This window comes from Procambarus clarkii, chromosome 46 (genome assembly GCF_040958095.1).
Source record: "Procambarus clarkii isolate CNS0578487 chromosome 46, FALCON_Pclarkii_2.0, whole genome shotgun sequence".
Taxonomy (NCBI): domain Eukaryota; kingdom Metazoa; phylum Arthropoda; class Malacostraca; order Decapoda; family Cambaridae; genus Procambarus; species Procambarus clarkii.
In genome coordinates this window covers 12,536,142-12,549,455 of record NC_091195.1, presented here as the reverse complement: position 1 = coordinate 12,549,455, position 13,314 = coordinate 12,536,142, and the positions used below count along the sequence as shown (strand labels likewise).

Below are 13,314 nucleotides of genomic sequence, written 5' to 3'. Positions count from 1 at the left end.
GTAGTGGTTCAGAGGAGGATTAGGGTAGTGGTTCAGAGGGGGATTAGGGTAGTGGTGCTGAGGAGTAGGAGGGTAGTGGTGCAGAGGAGGAGGAGGGTAGTGGTGCAGAGGAGGAGGGTCTTGGTGAAGAGGAGGAGGAGGGTAGTGATGCAGAGGAAGAGGAGGGTAGTGGTGCTGAGGAGGAGGGTAGTGATGCAGAGGGGGAGGGTAGTGGTGCAGAGGAGGAGGGTAGTGGTGCAGAGGAGGAGGAGGGTAGTGATGCAGAGGAAGAGGAGGGTAGTGGTGCAGAAGAGGAGGGTAGTGGTGCAGTGGAGGAGGGTAGTGGTGCAGAGGAGGAGGAGGAGGGTAGTGGTGCAGAGGAGGAGGAGGGTAGTGATGCAGAGGAGGAGGGTAGTCACCACTCTTTACTGCTTCCCCTCACTACTCTCCACCACTGTCACACACCACTCTCCACCACTGCCACTCACTACTCTCCACCACTGTCACACACCACTCTCCACCACTGCCACACACCACTCTCCACCACTGTCACTCACCACTCTCCACCACTGTCACACACCACTCTCCACCACTGTCACACACCACTCTCCACCACTGCCACACACCACTCTCCACCACTGTCACACACCACTCTCCACCACTGTCACACACCACTCTCCACCACTGCCACACACCACTCTCCACCACTGTCACACACCACTTTCCACCACTGTCACTCACCACTCTCCACCACTGCCACTCACCACTCTCCACTACTGCCACACACCACTCTCCACCACTGTCACACACCACTCTCCACCACTGTCACACACCACTCTCCACCACTGCCACACACCACTCTCCATCATTGTCACACACCACTCTCCACCACTGTCACACACCACTCTCCACCACTGTCACACACCACTCTCCACCACTGTCACACACCACTCTCCACCACTGCCACACACCACTCCCCACCACTGCCACACACCACTCCACCTTCCGTAATCTTCCTACTCCTCCCTTAAACTTCCTTCTCGTTCCTGCCTTCCTTATTTTTCCTAATCCTTCTATGTTCTTCAACCATCAATATCCACTAACAACAACCAACAGCCACCACCAACACCTTCTCCTCCTCGATCTTCTCATTCTTCCTCCTCGACCTTCTCCTCTTTCTTCCTTGACCTTCTCCTTCCTCCTCGACCTTCTCCTTCCTCCTCGACCTTCTCCTTCCTCCTCGACCTTCTTCTTCCCCCTCGACCTTCTCCTTCCTCCTCGACCTTCTCCTTCCTCCTCGACCTTCTCCCTCCTCCTCGACCTTCTCCTCTTTCTTCCTTGACCTTCTCCTTCCTCCTTGACCTTCTCCTTCCTCCTCGACCTTCTCCCTCCTCCTCGACCTTCTCCTTCCTCCTCGACCTTCTCCTTCCTCCTCGACCTTCTCCCTCCTCCTCGACCTTCTCCTCTTTCTTCCTTGACCTTCTCCTTCCTCCTTGACCTTCTCCTTCCTCCTCGACCTTCTCCCTCCTCCTCGACCTTCTCCTTCCTCCTCGACCTTCTCCTTCCTCCTCGACCTTCTCCTTCCTCCTCTTTCTCCTCCTTACTCCTCCTCCTTCCTCCTCGACCTCCTCCTCTAACTACAACAACCAACCACCATTACTATCAGTGCTCAACTGCAGGCCATTCTGGCGTGTTTGGAGGAAGTACGTCATGACGACAAAGATGTTTTTGTATTTGTCGATAGCCGAGGAGCATTTGAGTCCTTAAACAGTCGAAATCCAGTCTTCATGTCCATAGTTGAGGATTGTAAGAAAAGAATAATTGAGATACAGCTGAAAGGTCACAATGTGAAATTCAAGTGGATTCCATCTCATGTTGGAATAGTGCTCAACGAGGTGGCGGATGACTTGGCCAAACGTGCCACATTAAAACAACAAGTTGACATCGAATGTGAATTCACAATGAGACAAATAAGAAGCAAAATCAGAAATATTCAGCCACAGGCAGAAGTGGCGAGGAGAGGTATAATGTATGAGAGAAGCCAAACCATGCAACACTACATGTATGTGAGTCAAAACACCCATTTCACTTACCTTACCTCACTTACCTCAATAAACTTATTTCAATTTCAATTTCAACTACTATCAATAACCATAACCATCAATCATCAACCACCTCAATCATCAACAACCACAACAATCAACCACCACTACTATCAACAACAACCATAAACCAACACCAACCACAACAATCAACCACCCCTACCACCAACAACAATCAAACACCACTACTGCCAAATATAATCAACCACCACTACCACAAAATACAACAATCAACCACCAATATCACGAACCTCAACAACTACCAGTACAGTCAACCACAAACGACCACAACCACCATCTACCACTGCCCTCAACCACTACTATCACCAACCACTACCATTAACCACAACTATCAACCACCAACAACCATAAACCACCACAACAACTTCAACAATCAACCACCACTACCACCAACAATCAACCACCACTACCACCAAACAACACAATAAACCACCACCCACGCGAACTATAACCAACAACCGCCACTACTTAAAGTACAACAATCAACCACTACCATCACGAACCACAACAACCACCACTGCAATTAACCCCCCAACCACACCCATCAACCACCACTGCAATTAACCCCCCAACCACACCCATCAACCACCACAACAATCAACCACCACAACCATCAACCACCACAATAATTAACCACCAAAACCATCAATCACCACAACAATCAACCCCCACTACCATTAACCACCACAACAATCAACCACCACAACCATTAACCACCACAACAATCAACCACCACAACCATCAACCACCACAATAATCAACCACCAAAACAATCATCCACCACAGCAATCAACCACCACAACATTCAACCACCACAACAATCAACCACCACAACCATCAACCACCACAACAATCAACCACCACAACCATCAACCACCACAACAATCAACCACCACAACTATCAACAAACACTACCATCATCCACCACAACCATCAACCACCACAACAATCAACCCCGACTACCTTTAACCACCACAACAATCAACCACCACAACCATTAACCACCACAACAATCAACCACAACAACCATCAACCACCACAACAATCAACCACCAAAACAATCAACCACCACAACAATCATCCACCACAACAATCAACCACCACAACAATCAACCACCACAACCATCAACCACCACAACAATCAACCACCACAACCATCAACCACCACAACAACCAACCACCACAACTATCAACAAACACTACCATCATCCACCACAACCATCAACCACCACAACAATCAACCCCCACTACCTTTAACCACCACAACAATCAACCACCACAACCATTAACCACCACAAGTATCAACCACCACAACAATCAACCACCACAACAATCAACCACCACAACAATCAACCACCACAACAATCAACCACCACAACAATCAACCACCACAACAATCAACCACTACAACCATCAACCACCACAACAATCACCCACCACAACAATCAACCACCACAACAATCAACCACCACAACAATCAACCACCACAACCATCAACCAACACAACAACCAACCACCACAACTATCAACAAACACTACCATCATCCACCACAACCATCAACCACCACAACAATCAACCCCCACTACCTCTAACCACCACAACAATCAACCACCACAACATTCAACCAGAACAACAATCAACCACCATAACCATCAACCACCACAACAACCATCCACCACAACAATCAACCACCACAACAATCAACCACCACAACAATCAACCACCACAACCATCAACCACCACAACAATCAACCACCACAACCATCAACCACCACAACAATCAACCACCACAACTATCAACAAACACTACCATCATCCACCACAACCATCAACAACCACAACAATCAACCCCCACTACCTTTAACCACCACAACAATCAACCACCACAACCATTAACCACCACAACAATCAACCACCACAACAATCAACCACCACAACAATCAACCACCACAACAATCAACCACCACAACAATCAACCACTACAACCATCAACCACCACAACAATCAACCACCACAACAATCAACCACTACAACAATCAACCACCACAACAATCAACCACCACAACAATCACAACAATCAACCACCACAACAATCAACCACCACAACAATCAACCCCCACTACCTCTAACCACCACAACAATCAACCACCACAACATTCAACCAGAACAACAATCAACCACCATAACCATCAACCACCACAACAACCATCCACCACAACAATCAACCACCACAACAATCAACCACCACAACAATCAACCACCACAACTATCAACCACCACAACAATCAACCACCACAACCATCAACCACCACAACAATCAACCACCACAACTATCAACAAACACTACCATCATCCACCACAACCATCAACAACCACAACAATCATCCCCCACTACCTTTAACCACCACAACAATCAACCACCACAACCATTAACCACCACAACAATCAACCACCACAACAATCAACCACCACAACAATCAACCACCACAACAATCAACCACCACAACAATCAACCACCACAACAATCAACCACCACAACAATCAACCACTACAACCATCAACCACCACAACAATCAACCACCACAACAATCAACCACTACAACAATCAACCACCACAACAATCAACCACCACAACAATCAACCACCACAACCATCAACCACCACAATAATCAACCACCGCAACCATCAATCACCACTACCATCAACCACCACAACCATCAACCACCACAACTATAGACAAACACTACCATCAACCACCACAACCATCAACAAACACTACCATCAACCACCACAACCATCAACCACCACAACCATCAACCACCACAACAATCAACCACCACACCCATCAACCACCACAACAATCAACCACCACAACAATCAACCACCACAACCATCAACCACCACAACAATCAACCACCACAACAATCAACCACCACAACAATCAACCACCACAACCATCAACCACCACAACAATCAACCACCACAACAATCAACCACCACAACAATCAACCACCACAACAATCACAACAATCAACCACCACAACAATCAACCACCACAACCATCAACCACCACAACAATCAACCACCACAACCATCAACCATTACAACCATCAACCACCACTACCATCAACCACCACAACCATCAACCACCACTACCATCAACCACCACAACAATCAACCACCACAACAATCAACCACCACAACAATCAACCACTACAACCATCAACCACCACAACAATCAACCACCACAACAATCAACCACCACAACCATCAACCACCACTACCATCAACCACCACAACAATCAACCACCACAACAATCAACCACCACAACCATCAACCACCACAACAATCAACCACCACAACCATCAACCACCACAACAATCAACCACCACAACAATCAACCACCACAACAATCAACCACCACAACCATCAACCACCACAACAATCAACCACCACAACAATCAACCACCACAACAATCAACCACCACAACAATCAACCACCACAACAATCAACCACCACAACAATCAACCACCACAACAATCAACCACCACAACAATCAACCACCACAACCATCAACCACCACAACCATCAACCACCACTACCATCAACCACCACAACCATCAACCACCACTACCATCAACAAACACTACCATCAACCACCACTACCATCAACAAACACTACAATCAGCCACCACAACCATCAACCACCACTATCATCAACAAACACTACCATCAACCACCACAACCATCAACCACCACAACCATCAACAAACACTACCATCAACCACCACAACTATAGACAAACACTACCATCAACCACCACAACCATCAACAAACACTACCATCAATCACCACAACTATCAACCACCACAACAATCAACCACCACAACAATCAACCACCACAACTATCAACAAACACTACCATCATCCACCGCAACCATCAACCACCACAACAATCAACCACCACAACTATCAACAAACACTACCATCAACCACCACAACAATCAACCACCACAACTATCAACCACCACATCCATCAACAAACACTACCATCAACCACCACAACCATCAACAAACACTACCATCAACCATCACAACTATAGACAAACACTACCATCAACCACCACAACCATCAACCACCACAACCATCAACAAACACTACCATCAACCACCACAACCATCAACCACCACAACCATCAACCACCACATCCATCAACAAACACTACCATCAACCACCACAACCATCAACAAACAGTACCATCAACCACCACAACCATCAACAAACACTTCCATCAACCACCACAACCAGCAACAAACACTACCATCAACCACCACACCCATCAACAAACACTACCATCAACCACCACAACCATCAATAAACACTACCATCAACCACCATACCCATCAACAAACACTACCATCAACCACCATAACCATCAACAAACACTAACATCAACCACCACAACCATTAACTATCACCACCATCAACCATCACAGATATCAACCACCAGAGTTATCAACCACCAATACTTTAAACAACCACAACCTCAACCACCATAAACATTAACCACCACTACCACTAATCACAACCATCAGCCACCACAATTACCAACCACAGCAATCAACCACCACCACCACCAACCACAACTATTAACCACCACTAGAACCAATCACTACCACCAACAATAAACATCACCCACCACTGCCACCAATCACAACCTACCACCACAGCCACCAACCACAACCCAGCAACAATTCCACCACCACTACCATGGATTCTCCATTAAGTGAAAGTAATGAATAAAATATTTTTAACCTGCCTTTTATTATGCTTCAGTTTTATTTCTAGTATATGTAAAAATATATTTTTAAAATATTTCTACATTTTTTAAATATATTCCATCAATCAGGAAAACGATTTTTATGCAACATTTAAGGTTGCGACACGGTCTCAAAATTGTTTAGCCAAAGTTGTGCAGTAAGTTGTGGCAACTTATTTACAACCACACAATAACGTAGCTAATACATGAAAACAAACGTTGTCACACCTGGCTACTCTCCCGACCCATACCTGTAGATGAGAGGGAACACGGAAGCCCACACCTGGCTACTCTCCCGACCCACACCTGCACATGAGAGGGAACACTAAAGCCCACAGCTGGCTACTCTCCCCACCCACACCTGTCTATGTCACACACTCATGCCAAAGAAAACTTATATCAAGTAAATCTAGCTTGTATTAAGCAAGACAATGTTGGGCTAAATATTGATCAGTGTTATCTTATAAGCAGTGAAGCTTGCTTAATGAATATTCTTGGTCGCTAAACGGTGCTCAAAGTTACTCAAGAAGTCCTATAACTTCTCTAATTCATAACTTTTAATGTAAAACTATTTTTGAAACCACTGGAAGCACTGTGAATTAAACAACTGAGTTACAGATATTCACGAGTTAAAATGTCGTCAATACGTACTGGTGGGACGCATGTCAGAGAAGTCCAGGGCAGTATACCCTCCTCTTGAGGGAGGACACAGCTGAGCCGCCAGGTGGCAGCACCAGTCTATTGCGGGGTCGTCATCAGTGACTCGCCGCCTGATGGTCAGGATGAGCGTCCTTCCCTGGTACGGCAGAGTGTCCAGGGTGTCCGGGTCCACGTAGCCCGTGGCGTCCAGGGTGTCAGGGTCCACGTAGCCCGTGGCGTCCAAGGTGTCCGGGACCACGTAGCCCGTGGCGTCCAGGGTGTCCGGGTCCACGTAGCCCGTGGCGTCCAGGGTGTCCGGGTCCACGTAGCCCGTGGCGTCCAGGGTGTCCTGGTCCACGTAGCCCGTGGCGTCCAGGGTGTCCGGGACCACGTAGCCCGTGGCGTCCAGGGTAATGGCTGAAGACATACACTCAGATACAGTCACTGTCGTTACTGGTATGTTCTAAGATATAACAAGAAGACATACTGAGCCATCCACTCACCTTACTGCTGGGTTTATTACCTGATGACAAGTCCGTATTTTGGAGAGTAATTATAGCATCTAAACAATGTATTAATAGATTTTAAAAGCCACGGTCAAGGTCATCTGTATCAATTTTCAAGGTCACATTCAAGGGTTATTTATTTCAATTGTGAAGGTCACAGCCAAGGTTATCTGTATCAGTGGTCAAGGTCACAGTCAAGGTCATCTGTATCAATGGTGAAGGTCACAGTCATAGTCATCTTTATCAATGGTCAAGGTCTCATTAAAAGGTCATATAAACTAAGTCAAGGTCACAGTGAAAGGTCATCTGGACCAAGTATCAAGGTCATAGGGATAGATGGGTCACCTGAATTAAGGATCAAAGTTACGGAAGGTCTAATTAACCAAGGATCAAGGTCACAGTGAAAGGTCATCTTGGACAGGAATTAGGTCACACTGAAAGGTCATTTTAAACAGGAATTAGGTCACAGTAAAAGGTCATCTTAAACAGGAATTAGGTCACAGTGAAAGGTCATCTTAAACAGGAATTAGGTCACAGTGAAAGGTCATCTTGGACTGGAATTAGGTCACAGTGAAAGGTCATCTTAAACAGGAATTAGGTCACAGTGAAAGGTCATCCTGAACAGGAATTAGGTCACAGTGAAAGGTCATCTTAAACAGGAATTAGGTCACAGTGAAAGGTCATCCTGAACAGGAATTAGGTCACAGTGAAAGGTCATCCTGAACAGGAATTAGGTCACAGTGAAAGGTCATCCTGAACAGGAATTAGGTCACAGTGAAAGGTCATCCTGAACAGGAATTAGGTCACAGTGAAAGGTCATCCTGAACAGGAATTAGGTCACAGTGAAGGGAGATCTGTACCACGAGTCAAAGTCAAAGTGGTAAGTCATCTGAACCAAAAGTATGGCGTCGGTAAATACTTCATGAAATTATTTATGCACAAGAATATATACAGCAGCGGAATGTTTCGAAAATTTATTATTCATGGAGTAGTCGCCCTTAATAAGTCTATATTTGTAATCAAAGTAGAAGGTTTGTCACCCTTAAGGTGACTATATTTGTAAACAATATAAGGTGTTTGTCACCCTTAAGGTGATTATGTTTGTAAACAATATAAGGAATCTTTCGTCCATAAGGTTGTAAACATATATGTAACCAATGTAAATCTGAATTACTATTTTAAACATGATGAATGAAGCTCTTTGCGTAATTTTGGTATTAATAAATAACCTTAAAAATTATGGTGGAAAATATGAATATTTACCAAGACGCTGCAGGTGAGGAAGGTGAGGCAGGTGACGGATGAGAACGGACAGTTGGATGGGCAGTTGCTGTGGTGTGAGGCACAGTTGGAGGCTCTCGAGGGTGAGAGGTAGGAGGGGTATGGCTGCCTCAGACGAGACACCAGTAAACCGCTTTAAGGTACACTTACTGCCGGGGGCTGTCAGCCTCTCCAAACATTGTTTTGTTATAACACTACTCTCTTTGCTGTATAAACTATAGCCAAGATCTAAGGATATGGTTACCTTCATTTTTGCCAGCACTGACAGTGTAGACAGACACTGCTTTAGTTTGGATGAATCGTATATGATTAGGTAAATGTTGTTAGGTGTCACCTTCTTAAGAACAAGCGGCAGGACAACACACGAGACAACACTCTCTATTAGCCACTCTTGTTTTGTACGCAGCTTCTCACACACGGCTTGGATGACGTGCTCACTCCCGCGGGACTCTGCTACATGCTTATACAGCTCGTCAGTCAAACGTAAATCCATCACGCACAGGTCAATTATGTGAGTAATGAACCTGTGCTCTACTCCCCGGGCACACAACACCCCGGTAGTGCTGACTAAAATGTTCTGCCATCTGGGGCGCTCAATAAACTCTTGTAGCACGCTAATATCAAACTTTGACACTCTCAGGTGATCTCCCAAGGAGCGTTTTTCCTTACGTACAACATCCACCAAGAGGTCAATGATTGTAGACCTTTCCCATGACACACGGTGTGATGCTGGATCACCTCGGTCTTGCTCAGCCCTCAACAAGAGAGCGACCAGCCCCCTGCTGGCACAATACTCCTGGTACCTGGCGTGAAAATAGCCAAACACCCACACCACATTGAGGCCCCGACGGTACCTGGTTCTTGTGAAATAGTTGGACAAGACCTCCTCCTGCGGCAGTCCCAGAGTGTCACACTTCTCCCTAATCTCCGCTTCCGTCTCCGGCCAAAGGTCGTACTCCAGCCTCTGGATCCCTCTTAAACAAATCTCTTCAAAGAACAACAGAAACTGGTCACATTTTCCTTTGGGGTCAACCACATTTTTGTCTGTGAGTCTGGACACCAGTTTACGGGTTATGAAGTCGTGAATCTTCTCGTAGACTTGTGTGTTTGTGGTGAGGTTGTTAAATTCTTCTGGAGCCTCGACACACAGCAGCGCCAACAAGGTCAAGGTGAGTGGAGTGTTGAGGTACTCACCCAGGAACTGACTCATCTGCTCCAGCCGCTGGGTAAACCTCCCTGTGATGACACTCCGTTGGCACTCTTCCTCCACCAGCACCTTGATGGTTCTCTCGGCGAACTCCACGCGACGTTCTGGAGTGATGCCCAAGACGAGGATGTTGCAGCGAGGTCTGGTGTGTGGGACGAGCTGTGACAGTTGTTGGTCCCACCCCGGCCGTGTGGTTATCACCAACCTCACATCCTTGCCAGGTAGGTGCAACAGCTCCTTCACCAGCCTTCCTGAATGGTCGTTGACCTCGTCGTAGCCGTCAATCAGGACTAATATATTTAAGCTCAAGATTATCTCCTTAAACAGCTGGAAGTCGACACCAGAATCCCTAAGTGTTTGAGGCAGCAACTGGCGGAGGAGATCATCGAAGGTATTAAGATGTGAGTCCCTGCACTGTACATAGAAAACGAGGTCCACAGTGCCCAGGTGACGTATGGCAGCAGGTTCCTCTACCCACTTCTCGAGGATGAGCTTGAGTAAAGTTGTCTTGCCCATACCACCTTCCCCCGTCAGGAGGACACACTGAGGGACTCTTCCGTCCTCTCGTCTCATACTCAAGATGTGTTCATAATCTATATCCTGACCCTTGGCAGCGTGGGAGGGTCTTGTGCTATCCTGACCCTTGGCCGCATGGGAGGGTCTTGCCCCTATGACGGGATCTTCAAGGAGTCGTAGTCGTGTAAAAGCAAGACTTGGGTTGTAGTTAATGTTGAGGAGGAGCCAGGGTGCGGGAACAATCTGGTACAGCAGTTTATACCCGTCAGTTAGCTCCTGCTTGCTCATCTGCTTAACCTCTTCTGTGATGTGGCTTCTGAACATCTTAATCTCCTGGCGGAGCTGAGGCAAGTACGCCACATCTGAGGGATCCAGCGGCTCTCTGACCTTCGCTAGCAGACCACCAATATACTTGGTGACATCTCTGGTCACGTGGTACACATCCTGGCTGTTTATCCCACACCGGACGCCGGCCTCAGCCAGCATCTTAGCCAATAAGTCACTGAGCTCCGTCAGTGTTGACGTAAGATCTTGCTCTGACATTCCCACATTATCATGGGCCAACGTGTTTCGGTGTTCCTTCAGGCTGTAAATGAGGTGTTCAAGTGATGGTCCCCGAGGCCCTGGAGTGGTGTCCTTCATCCCAGCCACACCACACACACGTTGCAGGAGTTTATACAACAGGGTGATGTCAAAAGTTGCCGCGTCAGAAGAAGCTTTCAGTTTCTTCCTCTGGTGTTCATCGAAGACACGCCTGTACTGAGCATTGGTGTACCCCAAGTCCTGAGTGAGGTAAGTCACTACTGGGAAGGTACCCCGGTACGACCACATAAACACACTTGCTAGCGCGTCTCGTCCTGCCTTAGTCACAGCCAGTCCATACCGCAGTCTGTTCACATCTTCCGGTTGGATAACAGGACTGGAGGCCGCCATATTGGGCCGTATGATTCTCACCTCACACAACTGTTGTCAAGTTTCACACAAGCAGTAAATGTCCCACGCTGGTTTTGTTATTATATTATGTTTAAAAACATAACATTGTTTCCCACTGTCGGAGACGGGCAGCTTGTTAGGCTTGTGTAGGCCTTCCTAAGCCAACGACAGACCTTCCTCAGGATGCATCCCTCAACAGTTGACTAATTTCCAGGTTAATGTTTACTGCTAGGTGAACAGCGGTATCAGGAGGCTGAGCATCTCACACTGCCAGGGAATCAAACTCGGATGTAATCGGTGATGATCCGACTGCATTAACCACAATACAGTCACTTAATTAACCAAAAATATAAGTGATTTCCAAATAAACCAAATTTTACAAAATGTGTTCACATGTTAATGCAATATTTGGTTCCAGCTTTATTTGTTATTTTCAATTTGTTCTTTAACTAGTTAATTTCTTCTGTCTTTATACTCTTTAGATTTCTGTCATCTGGAAGAACAATTTAACGTTATTAAAACAAGATGTTAGTGTTAAACATTGGGCCAGAAATACATTTTTGAAATCACTAAAACAAATAAAATTCCAAAGTCTGCCTCCTGCATTTTGTTTTATTTTATAACTTAAAACTTGTCAATATTTTGACCTAACTCCTGTGATCATTGTGGTGTTGGCTTCTGGTTTAGGTAGAGTAATGGTGCTCATTTTCTCACACAGAAATATACGGTGTAGCATTTAGTAATGTTATTCTCTGCCTTTATCTTGCTCTTGTAAGGACCTATTTAGATTATGCAGTTCAGTTTGGTCAACATACAATATACTGGACATAATTTAACTTGAACCCATAAAGAGAAGAATGACAAAGTTGATCTCAGGAATTAGAAATCTCCCTTATTAAGAGAGATTAAGGTAGCTATGTTTACACATTCTTCGGAAAGTATAGTTGATATTATTGATGTTGTCAAAAGGATGAAAAGTTATGTCGAAGGTAGTAATAATAAGTTGTTAACTGCATCAACACAAAATAGAACAAGAAATGATAAATCTGTATTAATAAGAAATAATGTCTGCTTCTCTGTCTATGCGAGCTAGAAGACCCTACTCAGGGAGCTAGCCTCACCTAATTTCTAACAGTAATTCCTGCTGGGTATGTGCCCAACAGGGAATAGAATATATGTAGGGAGTACAACTTTAAAGAGTACCAAAGCTCCCCCCCCTACCACGAACTTTGCTATATCATATTAATTAGGCTTTGAATTATTTATTTATTTTCTTGCAAGGGTTCCCAGCTGAGCTTCTGTGTAGA

At 45.7% G+C, this 13,314-nt stretch overlaps 1 protein-coding gene across 2 annotated transcripts in view; it reads right to left on the bottom strand.

Moving 5' to 3' along the window:
- LOC138350642 (uncharacterized) overlaps window positions 1-13,314 on the bottom strand; it is a 240,311-nt gene that overhangs the window by 56,178 nt on the left and 170,819 nt on the right. The window contains exons 2-3 of one of the 2 annotated variants that reach the window (XR_011222170.1): window positions 9,334-12,483; window positions 7,577-7,913 (exon numbers count right to left, since the gene is read on the bottom strand). Coding sequence is in view for 1 of the 2 variants with exons in the window: in XM_069301698.1 (XP_069157799.1) it covers window positions 7,577-7,981; window positions 9,334-12,007 (3,079 nt within the window). In the remaining variant the exon portion in view is untranslated. Of the gene's footprint in view, window positions 1-7,576; window positions 7,982-9,333; window positions 12,501-13,314 lie in introns of those variants that run through there. The other variant, XM_069301698.1, reaches the window with a different exon arrangement.